Source organism: Chiroxiphia lanceolata, chromosome 2 (assembly GCF_009829145.1).
Source record: "Chiroxiphia lanceolata isolate bChiLan1 chromosome 2, bChiLan1.pri, whole genome shotgun sequence".
Taxonomy (NCBI): domain Eukaryota; kingdom Metazoa; phylum Chordata; class Aves; order Passeriformes; family Pipridae; genus Chiroxiphia; species Chiroxiphia lanceolata.
In genome coordinates, this window is record NC_045638.1 from 104998161 (window position 1) to 105015532 (window position 17372).

At 42.5% G+C, this 17372-nt stretch overlaps 1 protein-coding gene across 1 annotated transcript in view; it reads right to left on the minus strand.

Annotated features, from left to right (window-relative positions):
• Positions 1–17372, minus strand: part of JAM2 (junctional adhesion molecule 2) — a 41121-nt gene that overhangs the window by 14442 nt on the left and 9307 nt on the right. The window contains exon 2 of the mRNA XM_032679682.1: positions 3013–3078. Within this exon, the coding sequence (XP_032535573.1) occupies positions 3013–3078 (66 nt within the window). The remainder of the gene's footprint in view (positions 1–3012; positions 3079–17372) is intronic.

The following is a 17372-nucleotide window of genomic DNA, read 5'->3' on the forward strand; positions in this document are numbered from 1 at the left end:
AAGGTTCCCCATCAAGGACATTTTCACTTCAAAAGCGGTCATAAGTAAAGGGGCAGCAACAAACAAAACCACAGAGACACAAACAGGGACACAAATAGAGAGAATGACAATGACCATCAGCCTCCAAACAGTCTTAAACCCCAGTCTTAAAGTGCTGGGATGTAGTGTGGGCAAATGGAACAACTGGAGTGAGTGAGGGTCTCTGCATCAGTAGCTGGAGGGGCCACAGATACTGGGAGTGTGTGTGGGTGAATCTCCAAGCCCCCAGTGCAGGGTTGTCTTTTTACATGAAAGGTGGCTTGAGTAAATTTAGGTCCATCAGCTGGGGTCACACTGGGGCAATGTGGGCACGCCTGGACTTGCAGTGCTGGCTTCTGGAAGTGGGGGTGTGCAGGGTATGCAGTGTTTGTACTTTCCCAAAGCTGGTGTGCCTGGAGGTGTGTGTGTAATTCACCAGCAAACCTCCAGCTGGGTGAGCTGCTGAGCACGGCAGGAGTAGGGGATGGGCAGAGGGGCTGTGCTGGGACTCAGAGGATCCAAGAACACGCGTGTGCTTGCGAATCTGGAACACTGTGTGAGGGTTTTTGCCAGGGAACTTCAATCTCCACCAGGCAGGAAGAGGAAGGAGGCTCTGCTGTCTGTGCCTGATACACTGTGTGAGCCTGGGCAGCAGTGAGTGCTGCTGAGGGCAGTGCCTTGTCCATGGTGGTCAGTGTAGCTGTGCCAGTGTCACCAATGCACACACAGCCACCCCTGGGACACACACACAGACTTGCCACTGGCTGAACATGCAAACGGGAAAGCAGCAGCTGTGCCCATCAGCCTGGGACAAAGCCAGGTCTCCAGGCTGAGCTCCAGTGGCTGAGCTCGAGGAACCCCCAGGCCCCTGGATTTTCTGGCAGCAGAGGCTGCTCATAACATCCCATGGGAGTTACCTCTAAGTTTTCTTGAGTTCTCATGAAAAGAAGATTCATACAATTGTTCACCTTTCTGTCTGACCACTCAAGTTTCCCTGACTCCTGTATAATAGGCATCACCGATCAAATTTCACAGAGAGGCTGAGACTGCAAGAGTTACTGATTATTGGATTATTGCTAAAGTTGCCATAACTGGGTAGGAAAAAAAAACAAATCAAAACACCAAAATTAGTGCTCCTAATGAAGAACAGGAAATCCTGTGAGCCCAACTGTCCTCCCAGCAGGGCATTCCAGTAGTTCCATTCTCCATGTAAAAGCATGCTGAAATATATATATATATACACACACACACACATATATATATATATTTATATATATATCCCCAGTAAATAATTCTAAAGTCAAGGTATTAATAAGAATTATTTGGAAACAACATCAGAGGAAAGAATCCAGCTATACATCCGACTGGCTCCAAATCTATTAATAAAGTAAAATCTAGTATCTTCCAGAAACTTCTGTAGAAGAAACAAACATAACATAGATCTTCCCACCTTTAGGCCGCTCATCTTCCAATACAGGCCAGAGTATCAAGGATCAAAAGCCTTTATAGTTTTGGCAATGCCTGTCGAGCTTTCATGAGACAAACATGCACTGCTCAAACATAGTCAACCTGCATTAACCATCACCCTCTCTGGTCTCAGCAAACGAGGCTGGAGGGTAATTAAGAGCTACTGACAGTTCACCTTCTCACCCTTCAGAGTCTGATTTCCTAGGTCTGCTCTGTAAAGAAACAAAAAGCCAGTCTGGTAGCCTTGGTGATAACTCACAGGGGAAAAAATGTCCAGACTTGAAAGAAAAATTGAGGCAGGAGGGCATTCCTTGCCAGAAACATGTTACACACGCACTGGCCGCTTCGAAAAACATACTGTGCACTCAGGAAGCCCAAGGTTCCTGACTTCAGGTTGAGTGGATGGGTGGAGACTTCCTGAATCTTAAGATTTGCTAAAGTTTCCTTTCCATTTTGTTTTTGTATCCTTCTTACAAAGAAAAACCATCATTCAAGCTCAGCTTGCTTTTGCTGCTGACCTTGTGACAGTTGGCCGGTTTCATGAGCTGGTCTCTATTAGCTGACACAGAGACAGCTCAGCTGAAGTGTTCTCAGCAGAACAAGTCACCTCTGTCTTGCCCCTTTCTTACATGTCACATGTTTTTGTTTCAGAAAAAAATAGCAGTGATGCCCATTCACTAATCTTATTCAGAGAAAAGGAATGGGTAGAAGAAAGGGAGCATGCACAGAACAAAGACAACATAATAAACCCCTCCTTAGTTATAGTTCCCCTCTCCCACTTTCCCCCACAGTAACAGAGTCGGTGAGAGGTATTTTCCACAGTAGGTCTACTTAACTTGCATTAAGGTAGCCCCACAGGATGCTGTGCATCAGTACTGGCACTGTCAAGCCCAGAAAAACCTTCTGGGATCTTTGAGGGGTCTGGACAATGTTTAATTTGGATTTACATCTGGTCTGGAGGCTATAATTTGGTTACTGAATTACAGAATATCTCAAGCTGAAAGGGACTCTAAGGATCATTTAACCTAACTCCCCGCTCCTCACAGGACTACCTAAAACTAAACCGTAGTCATGAGTTTTGCCCAGATGCTTCTTGAACTCTAACAGGCTTGGTGCTATTAAAAAAAGCCATTAAATTATAGTTACTTATAATTAGCTAAATTACAGCTGTTCTCTCTAGTCTCTTACTTCTCTTGTTATATTTAATGCCTCTCCTTTTCAGCAGCTCCCATCATTTTGGGTGGAAGGAGACCAGGCCGAAGTTATAGAGTGAACTACCTGGACTGACAAACAAATAGAATCACAGAACAGGTGAAGTTTAAAAGGACTCTGGGGAGCACCAAGTCCAACCCCACACTGACAGAAAATGGGGACAAGAACAAGATAACACAAAGTCAATGGAGAGAGTAGGAGTAGGACTCCTTAGGAAAGAGGAAGACAACCTTAACAGCTGCATAGCTTCTGTAAACATAGTTTTCATGTATTGTGTATACATTAAAAGTTATCACAGCAATGCCCATACTGTACCCTTAAACTCCTCTGCTTTTACGTTTTCGTTATCTGTTAAAATGGAAATTCCAGACACTTCAGGATCTGCCAGGGGAAAGAAAAAAAAAAAGACAAATCAGCAATAGACACTTGTGATTTCTTATGTGCTTCAGCAGCTACAAGCAATATTTTTGAGACCTCCTTGCACTGGACAGGTTAGGCATTGTCTACTAGGGAGACCACAGGACTAAGAGCTAGACCAGGGCTGGCCTTGAACAATTCATCTTTTCTTCTCCATGCTCTGGAACCTGCAAAAAATAGTAGCATTTCTTTTTTACAATAGCATGATAATATTTATATGTGAGAAGTTCTCTATAAACAGCAGACGTTGTTTTATACCGGGGTAATGTCTCAGTCTCTTTCTAACTGGGAACACTTCTATTAATCCGTAAGTGTATTTTCCATTGTGTTCCTACTACAAGGCAGGCATGTTTGCTGAAGAATACCACATACAGCTTCTACAGGGTAAAAAAAATACATGCAGTAATTGGCAACTACCTCAAAATCTTGTTGAAATGGGAAGGAAAACATTAGACAACATTTCTATAGTTTTAAATCAAAGAGAATAAAAACGCCATATGTTCTTGGATATCATATATTTGGAATACTGAAATTCCAGAGAGAACAAGTGAAATAACCACTAGTCCTACATCAACCGCCACCGAGCTACCTTTTATCCCACTGGATCTAACTATGTATCCTCTCTTAAGAGCTGCTCTCCTCCCAGGAAAGGATTCCACTGTGTTCCCTCACAATTCAGAAGTGTTCCCGCAAGGCCTAAGTTACAGTTATTACAATTACTTCACAGCAGGCTACCAAGTGCTTAACAGCAGCTAAGTACAGTTCTTTACAGAGGTGTACTTCCCCCCCACACCCCTGAAAACCATCTCAAGTTCCCTTGGGTTTTAGGGCTAGTTTTGAAGACAGTATGGACACTCCTAATGCAGTCCCTTTCCTCCATCTGCATCAGCCAACTGAACAATTGCTACAAAGGGTTTGAACAAGAACTGAGCCCCTCTCCCCATCAACAGTGTTTAGAAACATGGCTTGTTTAAAAGCATAATCTTTTGACTGACAGGTAAATAGCAAGATTAAACTAGTTTCTTTCTCGTGCACACAGACCTCCTTAAGGCATCCATCCCTAAAGAATTAATTTCTCTTTCCTGTTGGGGGAAGAGTTGCACACAACCTAACAGATGGATATCCAGTCTTGATCTGAAGACACAAACAAATTAAGAATCTTTTGCTTTTTATGGTTTTGTTTTGACAGTTGATTGCTCCTGTTGAAGCGGATGCCTCACTCCTCCCTTGAGTGAGTCCATTTGGGCTTTCGGCTGTGGGTCCTCACAGCTCAGAGTTAACATGCTCTTCTCTTTGTTTGAAGGTACCATCATAGAATCTTAGAATGGTTTGGATTGGAAGGGATCTTTAAAGGTCATCTAGTCCAAGCCTCCTGCAATGTACTCCTTGATCAAGTTGCTCAGAGCCCCATCGAGCCTGGCCTTGAATGTCCCCAGAGATGGGGCACCTACCACCACTCTGGGTAACCTGTGTTAGAGTTTCACAACCCTCATTATAAAAACTTTCATCCTTATAACAAGTCTGAACCTACCTTCTTCTAGTTTAAAACATTACCTATTGTCTTAACACACAACAGCCCCTATCAAAAGTTTTGTCCCCATCTTGCTTACAAATCCCCTTCACTTTCACTGGATCAACAACCCCAACTCTCTCAGACTATTTTCATGGGAGAGGTGCTCCAGCCTTGGGCTCATTTTTGTGGCCTTCCTGTGGAGTCACTCCAACAGCTCCATGTCCTCCTGTGCTGGGGACTCCAGAGCTGGAGGCAGCACTGCAGGTGGGGTCTCACCAGAGCAGAGCAGAGGGGCAGAATCCCCTCCCTCTCCTGCTGCCCACACTGCTTTGGATGCAGCCCAGGACATGGGGGGTTTCTTGGCTCCCAGTGCACATGCTCCCAGGCTGGGTCATGTCCAGCCTCTCACCCACCAGCACCACCAAGTCCTTCTCAGCAGGGCTGCTCTGGCTCTGTTCATCCCCCAGCCTGGATTGACACTGGGGGATGCCCCGACCCAGGTGCAGCACCAGCACTTGGTCTTGTTAAACCTCATGAGATTCTCATGGTGCCATTTCTCAAGCTTGTCCAGGTTCCTCTGGATGGCCCCATCCTCCAGGTATGTCACTGCACCGCTCAGCTTGCTGTCACCCACAAACTTGCTGAGGGTGCACTCAATCCCTTTGTCTGTCACTGATGTAGATATTAAGTAGCACTGGTTCCATACAGCACATCATCAATTTTTTTCTCTAAGATCATTCCTTATTGTTTAAGTCTGGCACAACAGAGGGAATTCTCCATCCAAACTGTTCCTATGGCCCTTTCCATTTATAATTTTTTTCTAGGTTTTTTTTTTCCAGCATCCTTTAAAAACACAAATTGCAGTTCTATTGGTATCTATTACCTCTGTGAGTCAAGGAGCAATGGGCAGAAGAGGTACTTGAGCCCCTGGCACTGTAGCAAGAGTTCAGTTACTTATTTACTCTGTGTTGCAGTGGGTTGACCTTGGATGGCTGTCGGCACCCACAGAGCTGCTCTCTCACTCCTCCTCAACATGATGGGAGAAAATAAGATTAAAAAACTCATGGGTCACGAGAAAGACAGGAAGATTACTTAGTGGTTACCATCACAGGCAAAACAGGCTCAACTTAGGAAAAATTAACTAAATTTATTGCCAATTAAAAATAGAGTAAGTGCAGTGGTTGTGGGAATGAGGGTTGTGGTCAGTCCATAAAAGCTCCTCTCTGCTGCTCCTTCCTCCACACACTTTCCCCTGCTTCAGTGTGGGCTCTCTCCATGGGTCACAGTTACTGCCAGGAGCCTGCTCCAACCCAGATTCTCCATGCCGTTTTCCAGATATCTCACATCCCCTTCCCTCCTTCCAAATACCTGTCCAACATTTCTTGTTTCTAAGACAACACAGCCTCACACTTGTCAATGCAAAGTGAATTTTTGTGTGTGCATATTACCAAAAGATCCAAATTTGTGTGCAACCATCCTGACATTAATGTTTTAATTTTATTGTCCACTTTATGTTATCCCAAAATAATTATGTGGCAGAAGTTTATAATATGAAAATAAATAAGACAAGAAGAAGATAATTCTAGCAATGCCATTTACGTACCCTTAGAATACTGAAATAGCAAAAAAATATTTGCATTACAAATAATGCTTGGAATTTTTTTCCACTCCACTAAGAAAGGAAATTTTCCTGCTGAACTTTGAAGTTAAAAACAAAAAAAAACCCTAAATGAGCCCCCTCACGGCCTGTTGAAACCAGGAGGGAATCATTTCTCCAGCCCTTCCAAAGCAACCATTCCTCCTGCATGTCCACACACAGCACAGCTCCTTCGTATTGTCCAGGCTTGGTCTAGAGTAAAGCCTGAAGTCATTAAGTAATTTTCTTTTAAATCTATTAGGTCCTATTTAGATTTATGGAAAGAAAATTAGCTTTTGACTTTTACCCAAACCATGTTTCTAGAACAACACCCCTGCTTTCCCCTCCCTCCCTTCCTCCCTCCCATATCCTATATACTAATGCATAAAAATCATGTTTATGTATTGAAATAACACCTTCCTTCATGTGATCATGATGGGGAGGAACATTTTGTTCTGAGACTCTGACAGCAGCTAGTACTTGCTGACACTTAGGTAGGAAGCCTTTCTAGGACTCCAAAGTGTGGATAAAACCATTTATAAATTATTGGCACATCAACCTTCTCTGTCTGGACACAAAACAGCTAAAATACATGCAATTCACCACTGTGTTACCTTCACTGTTTCATGGACCTGGAAATTTCTCTCCTTCTCTTTAATACAGATGTCATGCAGCTCACTGTCACCATCTACATATTCATAAGCTAGAAGCCACCACAGGAAAACATGTTTTATGACTTCTGGGGCTGGACCATGGCGGTTACTTTTCACTATGGAAGTCAATACAAAATTACTTTGCATGCTTTGTATTGGGAACTTGCAATTGCACAAAGTCTCCATATTTCCTGTTACATGAGGGGACTTACAGAATACATAAAGATTCTATTATGCAATGCAGAAAGTATAAAACATGTCAAAACAAGGAAACAAGTTCCACATACACAGTCCTCCTCCTCACACACACAAACTTAAGGTGGTGCAGAGACAGCTGACCAAATTAAAACCATTATAATCAAGCAGAAAGACAGGAGAGGTCCTTAAGCCTAGAGCATCTCTTCCTTTAGTTGCCCTTCCAGAAATACCTCTGCCAATTATTTGGAATCCAAGACTTCAGCTTCGGAGTTTAATTCACCATACAAGGAGCAGGAGTGAAAAGATGACATATTACTGTACCAGGAAACCTTTTATTCAGCAAATGCTTTTATACAGACCAGAAAACAAACAAACAAAAAAGCTACTCTTACGTGTCACTAACTCTATTTGTTTGGAAATAAACTCCAAAAATACACACTTTCCATTTGATAAATGCTCACACAGCTGTAAACTGAAACTACTAGCTGGAGGAATCATAAAGGAAAAGCGTATTAGTCAAATCAAATGAAAGGAAACAGTGTGCCTGGAGGAAATTACATGAGAACAGAATCAAAACAAAGTTTAAGTACAAGAGAAAAAGCAGTCTGTATTTCTTTTGCCAAGTTCTAAATAGCAGGTGGTCTACAGCAAAGCTCAACAAAGGGCTTCCGACGACACTGTAAGTTTAGGAAGTCTGACGTCCCAAGAATAAAGCAACAACGAAGCCAGTTCTGTTACTGAAATCTCTGAAAGAGAATAGGAAACCAGACATCTGTTTGGTGTTAGCATCTTTCAGACATGTGACCAACCCAGGATAAAGCCTCAGTGACATGACTAGATGCTGATGCAGAAATTCTCAGCCATGGAACTACCTACCATGAGGCACTCCAACAATACCTTGCGTTTTGTCACTGTCATATCTGTTTTGGCTCACTTGTTGCCATACTTCTTCCTAAGAAAAGCAGTCCATAAATGGAGATGGGGGAGGAGAAGTTACCTACCTTTGGACATGATTAGTTGTGAATCACCTAAAGCAGGCTGGACTGTATTCACTCTGACAGTTATTGACAGGCAGCCAGGGCTCAGTCCCACCACCCTTCCCAGCCACGCTCCTGTCAGGAGTCAGTTTTCCATCAGCAGCCTTCACCTTCCATCAGTGCCTGTTGGTGAATGCCAACCTCCAGCAAGCATGCTGGAGAGACTGGGACAGTCTCTCAGGAGTCTCTCACAGCCTCTGCAGGAGGCTCCTTCAGAGCCCTTAACTCATCTCTGAAACCGGCTATTTAGGCACCAAAACAGCCTGGAGTAAACTCAGCCTCACTGCGTGAAGTCAATCACACGTCAGTGTGGTCAGTCATGTCCTGGGCTGCATCCAAAGCAGTGTGGGCAGCAGGGCAAGGGAGGGGATTCTACCCCTCTAATCTACTTTGATGAGACCCCACCTGCAGTGCTGCCTCCAGCTCTGGGGTCCCCAGCACAGGAAGGACATGGAGCTGTTGGAGCGAGTCCAGAGGAGGCCATGAGGATGATCAGAGGGTCAGAACACTTCTCCTGTGAAGACAGGCTGAGAGAGTTGGGGTTGTTCATCCTGGAGAAGAGACTTATTGTGGCCTTTCTGTACCTAAAGGAGCTACAAGAGACCTGGAGAAGGACTTTTTCCATGTAGTGACAGGACAAAGGGGAATGTCTCTAAATGGAGAGAGGGTAGGTGTAGATCAGATATCAGGAATAAATTCTTTAGTATGAGAGTGGCGAGACACTGGCACAGACTGCCCAGAGAAGCTGTGGATGCCCCATCCCTGGAAGTGTTCAAGGCCAGGCTGGATAGAGCTTTAAGCAATCTGGTCTAGTGGAAGATGTCCCTGCCCATGGCAGGGGGGTTGGAACGAGACGATCTTTAAGGTCCCTCCAACCCAAACCATTCTGTGACTCTGTGATTAAGTAAACATAAACGTGGCATTAAGACCTCAAATTTTGGACATGAGCTATAAGAAGTTATCCCACATCATAAGGGGAAAAAACAGGCAAAAGAAAACTCAATTACAGTCTTTCAGTTATCTTAAGTTACAACATTTCTCGAATCTTAAAGAATAATAATAGAACAGGATTTACTTTTGGCAGTTTATCCAATTCACAGAAAACAACCTTGCATATCTTCAGCCACAGAAGGCAAATAAAGGAGTAGTCTGAAGGCAGGGTCTGCAGGGTGGGAATAATAAGCCCATCTAAACTCAGATGTGTGGAGTGAGTTTGTCTCTTAATAGGTGTGGTGAGGCTCCATAAAGCATTGCAGCCTAAGAGAGAAGGCACATTTTCTGGCTGGACAGCTAACGGGGTCTAAAACACAAAAGAAACTTGAACAGCTTCTCAGCCATCACTTATGTGCTAACTGTCAGCAGCACTTCAGTCAGGTTTTGGAAACTGCTAGATGAAACACAGCAAGTTTTAGTCGTTCAGACTCCAGAGCTGCTGCAGCTCCCTGAGACGTGGTGATAAAACACAGAGCTTTTGAGAGGAGTTTAACATGTGGTGCAATATGCAGCAAGATCTTCAACGCTCTTACTGGCTAACTAGGACATAGACCTTGCAGATGTTTTTACTCAAGGAAGAAAAGGAGGGACCCTACACTATGTACACATGTGCTATTCCTACATCAGTGGCAAATGAGAAATGTTTTTCCAGCAGCTTGAAGACACTGCTTTTCACAAAGAAGTTTTTAGTCCTTACAACTATAAGGAAAACCGTTCCTTGATACAAGCAGATGGAGTGCTGGTTTCCTGGCACTACAAAGAAGCTGTGATGTATCACACTAGTAGTGATTCAAGCACTAGAAAAAAAAATAGGGCTAGTTATTGTCACTCCTTAGACTGCACTAGAAATGTCTTAGTCTTGACTCTTGGGAATGACAGAAATACAGGAGAAGCTTTTAGATACTCAGTAGACTCAAAACACAGGGGGACACAAGAAATAAAAGCTCACTGTCAGAGTATCACAGTTAAACTTCCATGTTGTAAGCAGTGCCTTTTCCATAAGGACAGTTATTAGTAACCTCATAAAAAGCCCTGTCATGCACCACAATTTGTACACATAGATGCCTGACAGCTTTCCCTCCCCTCATTTTATACAAGCCCTCTCCCAACTCCTGACAGATTTTTTTATTCATGGAGAAATGGACTAGGTTTTTGGAGTAAGGGAAGAGCAGGGGTAGTGGGAAGCAAACAATTAAATTCAATATTTGGGTTGGGTCCTCTTTTGGAAGATCAGCTATTACAAAATTAAAATCCCATCTCTATAGCTGAGTATCTGACACACACAAAACTAACCTTCCCCCCATCACAAGCAAAACTAAAAAAAATTCCCCCCAAACCTAACAGCATTTTCCCTACTTCCAGCCCAGGCTCAGAACCATGTAGAATTGAATCACAGAATGGTTGGGCCTGGAAGGGACTTCCAGGGATCATCTAGTCCAACCTCCCTTCTAATGCAGAGTTACCTGGAGTAGGTTGCACAGGTTTGGAATATCTCCAGTGAGAAAGACCCCACACCTTCTCTTGGTGATCTGTTCCAGTGTCCATCACTGCACAGGAGAGAAGTTCTTCCTCATGTTCAGGCAGAACTTCCTGGCATCAGTTTCTGCTCGTTGCCTCTTGTCCCATTGCTCAGCACCACTGAGCAGAGCCTGGGCCATGCCCTGACACCTCCCTGCACATACTGACAGACACTGATGAGGTCCCCTCTGTTGGGTCTTTTCCAGAGTGAACAGGCCCAGCTTCCTCAGCTTTTCCTTGTCAGAGAGATGCTCAAGTCCCCTCATCATCTTGGTGGCCTCCTCTGGACCCGCTCCACGAGCTCCATGTCTCTCTTGTGCTGAGGAGCCCAGAACTGGACACAACATTCCAGATGTGCCTCACCAGGGATGAGCAGAGGGGCAGGATCAGTTCTCTAACCTGTTGGCAATGCCCTTCCTAATGCACCCCAGGATCCCACTGGCCTTCTTGGCAACAAGGGCACTGTTGATATCAAGGCCAGAATTCAGATGGTAGGTTGGTTAGATATACAATACACACATTAGATGTCTTGCTGGGAAGTCAGTACATACTCTCTTCACCTTTTTTTTTTTTTAATAAAAGATCTCAATTAAGAGCAAGAGCAGTCAAATTAAAATTAAAAAATCCATAGACACTAAAGAAAGACAAACCAGTCAACTTTTAAAATATTCTGCCTGCAGGACTTCTCTTGCAACAAAGCAAGGTGTCACCCTAAAATGTACTTTATGGTCATTCCTTCCCTGACAAGCAAGTTGTTTCAGAGGAGAAAAAAAGAAAGAAAACAACAACAACCCAACCCCAAACAACCAAAACTTAAGCTAAAGTGACAGAGTTTAATGGCCAAGCTGCTCAAGTTCAAATACCTTTTCTCTACTACAACATGATGCAGCAAATATTTTTTCCTGTTTTCTGGTGGTAAGTCCCATCCTAAAACTCAAGGTGTTTAAGTTACTAACATATCTATACTGGACATACTATTTTAAATGGTATGCCTGGAAATAGAGTTAACTCAGGAAACATGTTCCGTACATACAAGAACTAGCCATTCCCTCCTACTTCTCTGTTCATAGAGCTTTCAAAAGCTTTGAATAAACTTTAAATATGTTTAAATGCTTAGAGACATAATATCTTTTCCTACAAAAATCAGTGCATTCTCCCAACAGCTGTTTGTTAGAAAACCACTGCACTCTTTGACAACTGGGCAAAGCCTTTGTATCACTGTTTTCCCTCCCTTAAAAAAGGCATCTAAGAAGTTGAACACAACTGGGAAACCAGCAGTAACTACGTGTGGATTTATAATTACATATCCAGAGTTTCAGAGCTTAATTTAAAAAGTACCATTTTACTCAGATCTAGCGTAAACCCAAAAACAATCCTTCATGCTCCTGTTACAGAAAGCAGGTTTTAAGCAGTTTCAGTAACTTTGTTCCCGTAATGGAAATCACATGACAAGCAGAACACAGAACTGCGTTCTCACCCAGCCAGGAGTTATCTAAACAGGGTAGAGAAGCTTTTCCAGAAAGTGACTAAGAGCAGGATTTCTACCTGTATTAAAAGCTGGTGTTGGATGATCTGAGGAGCTCTCGTTCTCACAGGGAAAAGAATTTCCTGTGTTAAATGCCTCGAACGGAGATCGGGCCAGCAAAGAGGTTTTCATTTATAAAGAAATAACCAAAGAATGAATTAATCCTCTGCTTTTTTAAGGCACTGTTCAGTGCAATCTGGAAAGCCAACACAGCAGTCATGGTGCCTTTATCCTTAACTTTCAAGTTAAGCAAAAAAATACCTTGGAACTAAAAGTAATAAAAGATTGAAGCTTTCAGAGCCTATTATCTAAAGTTATCAGTAGGATAACTTTAAAATCACATTAATGATTCAATTCGGAGCAAAGCTCCAAGGACAGTTGGCCCTGACAAAACCTGAAGTGCTTGTAGAGGAGAAACTGGGAAAAAGAAAAAAAACCACACAGCAGGGAAAAAGAAAGGAAGAGATTATTTAGGTCAGCCTTTCTGAAGAAAATGAATGCTAAAGTACAAGAATTTCAGATAAACTGAACAGTCTCCTAAGTGCTTTCAGTAGTCCCCAACACTGAAGGATTACTGCATGAGCAGGGGAAAAAAATTACTATTAAATGTCTTATAAATAATAATCAAAATGTAAAATTCAATTCCCTCCAAAGTGTATTTTCTCTCCTTTTTTTCTGCTCACATAGAAGAGAGGAAGGGTTTGAATGCACAGCTTGAAAATGTTCAATGTAGCACAGAGTTTATTCCAACAGAGAGATTGCAGAAAACATGTTATTAACCAAATAAATATTTATAGCTCACACTTCTACAAGACTGAAAACTTCACTACTTCTCTTGTCTCCATAGCAATTCAGAGGGAGCTTCTGCAAACGGGGGATGGGGGTTTAAACTAGTCAGGCTCTCACAAGAAAAGCCTATTTTCCAGCCATCTCCCAGTCCTGCTCAGCACTGGTTTCCACAGCAACTCATCTGCGGCTCAAAGGCAGCTCGTAAATGCAGTGCGAGCCTAAAGCTGCTTCAGCTGTTGCTTATTTTAAGATGCGTCGGGACGCTGAGGACAAGCGTCTAGTGCCGTCATGGTTTCAAAAGACCACGAGAATGGTCTGTGGGGGTAGAAGCCCCTTGCCACTGCTGTACCACCCACCTCGTATCACACTACAGAGCTGAACAAACAAATTTCCCTTGGCATTTCTAGGGGTAACGACTCAGCAGAACACTTGCCTGTGCAAATACCCAGAAATATTGCAGAATAGTTATTAAGCTGACAAAACAAAGCTAGATACTTAGTGCAAACCAGCGTGTTCCTCTGAAGTCAATGGTACCACGACTGATTTACATCAACTGTAAAATCAGCTCTGAAACACAAGAGAGCTGGGAAACTAGAAGGAAACAAACAACATCCCACCACTCCCCAAATGAACACAACCATTCTGGCCCACAGTTCGAGATAAAGATCTCTGAAATCTACAGCCCTTAAGTGACTTCTGCTGCAATTGCTAAGTGATTTGGAAAAGATAAACAGTTTCATGAAGTCGCCTGATTTTTAAACCTACAAGTACACCCATTACTTATCTTAAAAAGTCTGAAATTAGATTTAGTTTACTTCCCAATTTTATGAATCAACATTAGTTACAATTCCAGTAAACACCATATGAAACTGGAGTCCCTGCTCATTCAGAACCAGTGAAGTCAGACAAGCTGCCTTACCAGAGGAGCATGTTCCCAGATGTTAGGAAGAACATCTGGATGCTACAAGTTTAAATTTGTTGTAAATAAATACATCGGTAAAGTGAAGAGATGTCTCATCCTACAGTTACTCTTTTTCATTTAAGCTGGAACCAAATTTCCTGTGCCTCACAGAATCACAGAATGGTTTGGGTTGGAAGTGACCTTAAAGATTATCTACCTCCAACCCCTCTGCCATTCTCAGTCCCTTCTCGAGTTCGTAGCAGTTTTTCCCTAGTGGATCTTCTCAACACCTTTTAGATTAATCTCAGCATTTCTACAAAGCACTTTCACAGCAGAGCAGGAATACTAACATACAACTACATACTAACATCCGGCCTCTCAAGGTATAGGACTATATATATATACACATATATATATACACATATATATATCACTAATCAGAATTGTGTGTTGCAAACACATCCTAAGTAGCAGGCGGGAGAGCTACTGGGACCAACTATAGCTAAAGCCCTCTGAAGCAAATATTGACCTAAAATATACTTTTATATGCAATGGATACGTGAGTAACTCCTTGTGGTGAGTTTTTAAAAAGGGCTTGACACAGGCTTTCTCTCTTTCAAATTTTGCTGACTTTGGGACACACTACCATGACCTCATTCTAGCTAGCATGCCAATTAAAAGAAACCCCAAAAACCTCAGAGTCCTTCCAAAAACAGTAGGATGCTCTTTAAATACAAATACTCAGCAAGAGCCTTGTGCAATGCTTTGTGAATTTGGGATTTCTGAGAAGATGTTTCCAGTAACTGGGGGTAGGGGTGGTGGTTTCACTTGAGTAAATGCCACTCGAACCTTGTATTTCAGGACAGCATTCTATTAAGTGACAGACAGCACTGAACTAGTTTTTCCCTCCAGACTACAGACCAGATTCTTTGCTAACATGAGCAGGGAACATGATGACCACTTAGCTCATCCCATTTCCATTCACACATGATCTTTTACACTGCCAAGGTTGCTCAACAGTGTCTTCCTGCCAGAAGAAACTAACAATCATGTTTGATGACTAGTACTTTCAATCAGCATTGTAGTTTACAGTATGAATGTGCATCTTTAACGTTAATTCTACAGGCCTTTAATAGATAATTTAGTTCTTTAATACCAAATTTTATAGAATCATCTTCTGGCCCATGTGAACAAGACTGAAGCCACTCCTTTAATTCCATTAAGGCTGATAAGTACCAAGAGGAGCTAGAATAAACAGAAGATGTTTTTCATGCTTAAAGGAGGAGGCTGATTAGAAGAAATCCTCCGGAAGGTAACAGCTAGGAACAATAGGTCACAGTATAAGAGGTGCCAAGTTTTCCTTAACAGGGATGAAGAGAGTTAAAAAAACAAAACAAACCAAAACGACTACAGTCTTCATCACATTAAAAGCTATACAAGCAAAACAACATCTGGGTATTCAGATTAGAAAACATTAGAACAACACTGGAAAGTTACACAGGAAACAGGAATAAACAAACTCTGTGCCTCCATTTTTAAATCAAGCATAAATTTTAACTTGGTGATCATCATAGCTTTTCAACAGGAGAGATGTGTTAGGAGTCACATCCTCAAGACTATTTCCCTGATGAAACACTGGTGCTTTGCGTCAGAAGAAGAGAAAGCTCAGTACATGAGCCAATATTCACAATTCAGTGGTTTGCTGCTTCCTGTAATGGGATTTGATGGTCTTGTCTGCAGGTACTTACACTAAGACAGTACCTCTCTGTCTCTGTCACTGTCACAAAACGAAACAAAAAAAGATGTTAGCAATCCTGTGATGCTGTAAAAACGCAACAAAAAAAAATTTTGAAGCCATTATTTTATTTTTTTAGAATAAACCATGTGTAATTAAGGATTCAGCCCCTTGGGTCACTACCTTCTCCAGCACAACTTAAGTGCTTGAAAGTCTAGTGGTTAAAATGGATGCCTGCATTACTCTACAGCACACATATCATCAAAACTCATGTGTTACATTACTAGAATACTTGTGAGAGTCAACAGAACAAAACATTTCATGAAGCCGTGCCTACCAGCAAGGCATCTCTTGCTGCTTTAAACTACTGTTTTACCATCTGCTTTGCCTACCTTTGTCCATATTCCCTTTATAACCAACTGCTCATGGGATACCAGAGATGTTCTAGAAACCTGCGTGACACGATTATTGCTTAAACTGAAGTTTCCTTTAGAAATCATAGAATTACAGAAAAATTTATGTTGGAAAAGACCTCCAAGATCATCGAGTCCAACCTTTGACTGATCACCACCTTGTCAACTAGACCAGAGCACTCAGTGCCACATCCAGTCATTTCTTGAACACCTCTAGGAATGATGATTCCATCACCTTCCTGGGAAGCCCATAGCAATGCTTGACCAACCCTTCCATGAAGAATTTCTTCCCAATGTCCAACCTGAACCTCCCCAGCACAGCTTGATGCCACGTTCTTTCATTAATTGTCTGGGAGAAGAACCTGACCCTCACCTCACTACACCCTCCTTTCAGGTAGTTGTAGAAAGTGAAAAGGTCCCTTCTGAGCCTCCTTTGCTCCAGGCTGAGCCCCCTCAGCTCCCTCAGCTGCTCAGACTTGTGCTGCAGACCCTTCCCCAGCTCTGTTGCTCTTCTCTGGACACACTCCAGCCCCTCAGTGCCCTTCCTGAAATGAGTGTCCCAGAACCAGACACAGCATTGGAGGTGTGGCCTCATCAGTGCCGAGTACAGGGGGACCATCACTGCCCTGGTCCTGATTGTCTGATTGTAATAAGACTAAATAATACCACTTTGACTGAAGAACGGTCCAAGGACTATGCTGGCAAAGAGATTATACTGGCAAATGCACATCAACATAAACATTGTGATCACAAGGAACCCAAATACAAAATAAGGTCTTTGGAGTTGAGCTCTAAATTCACAGAAGAAATTTATTTAATCAAGAATCACAAAATATGCTGAGTTGGAAGGGACCACAATGATCATCAAGTCCAACTCCTAGAGAATCTGGGTACATTTACATATTTATTCCCAGTGCTGTTGCAGGGCTGAGCTTCTTGCAATGAGCCTGGATGGTACAGAACATCAGCAGAGCTACAAGTGGCCAAGAAATCAAGAAAGAGAACAAGATGGCTTTTTGAATAATACATTGCTACCAACATTTCTCTTCTTGAAGAGGAACTCATCAGTCAAAGTGTGACAGTTCTGCTGAAAGCAACTCTGGAAAATAAGCCCATAAGATTTTATGGTTTATGAGTGTCAGGTGTTGTTTTAGGGCAGAAAAGGAATAGGCTCTTTACAGGACAAAATTATTACTCTTACTGAGGAAAGATTATCCACTTCAGAGCTTACAGATATATAATACAACTCTTCACAGCCAAGTCTACACATATCTTCTACTTAACAAGACTAATTTCATAACAAAGCCTCTTGCCCTGTTTAGGCATAGAAGCTTCCTTGGAAAAAGG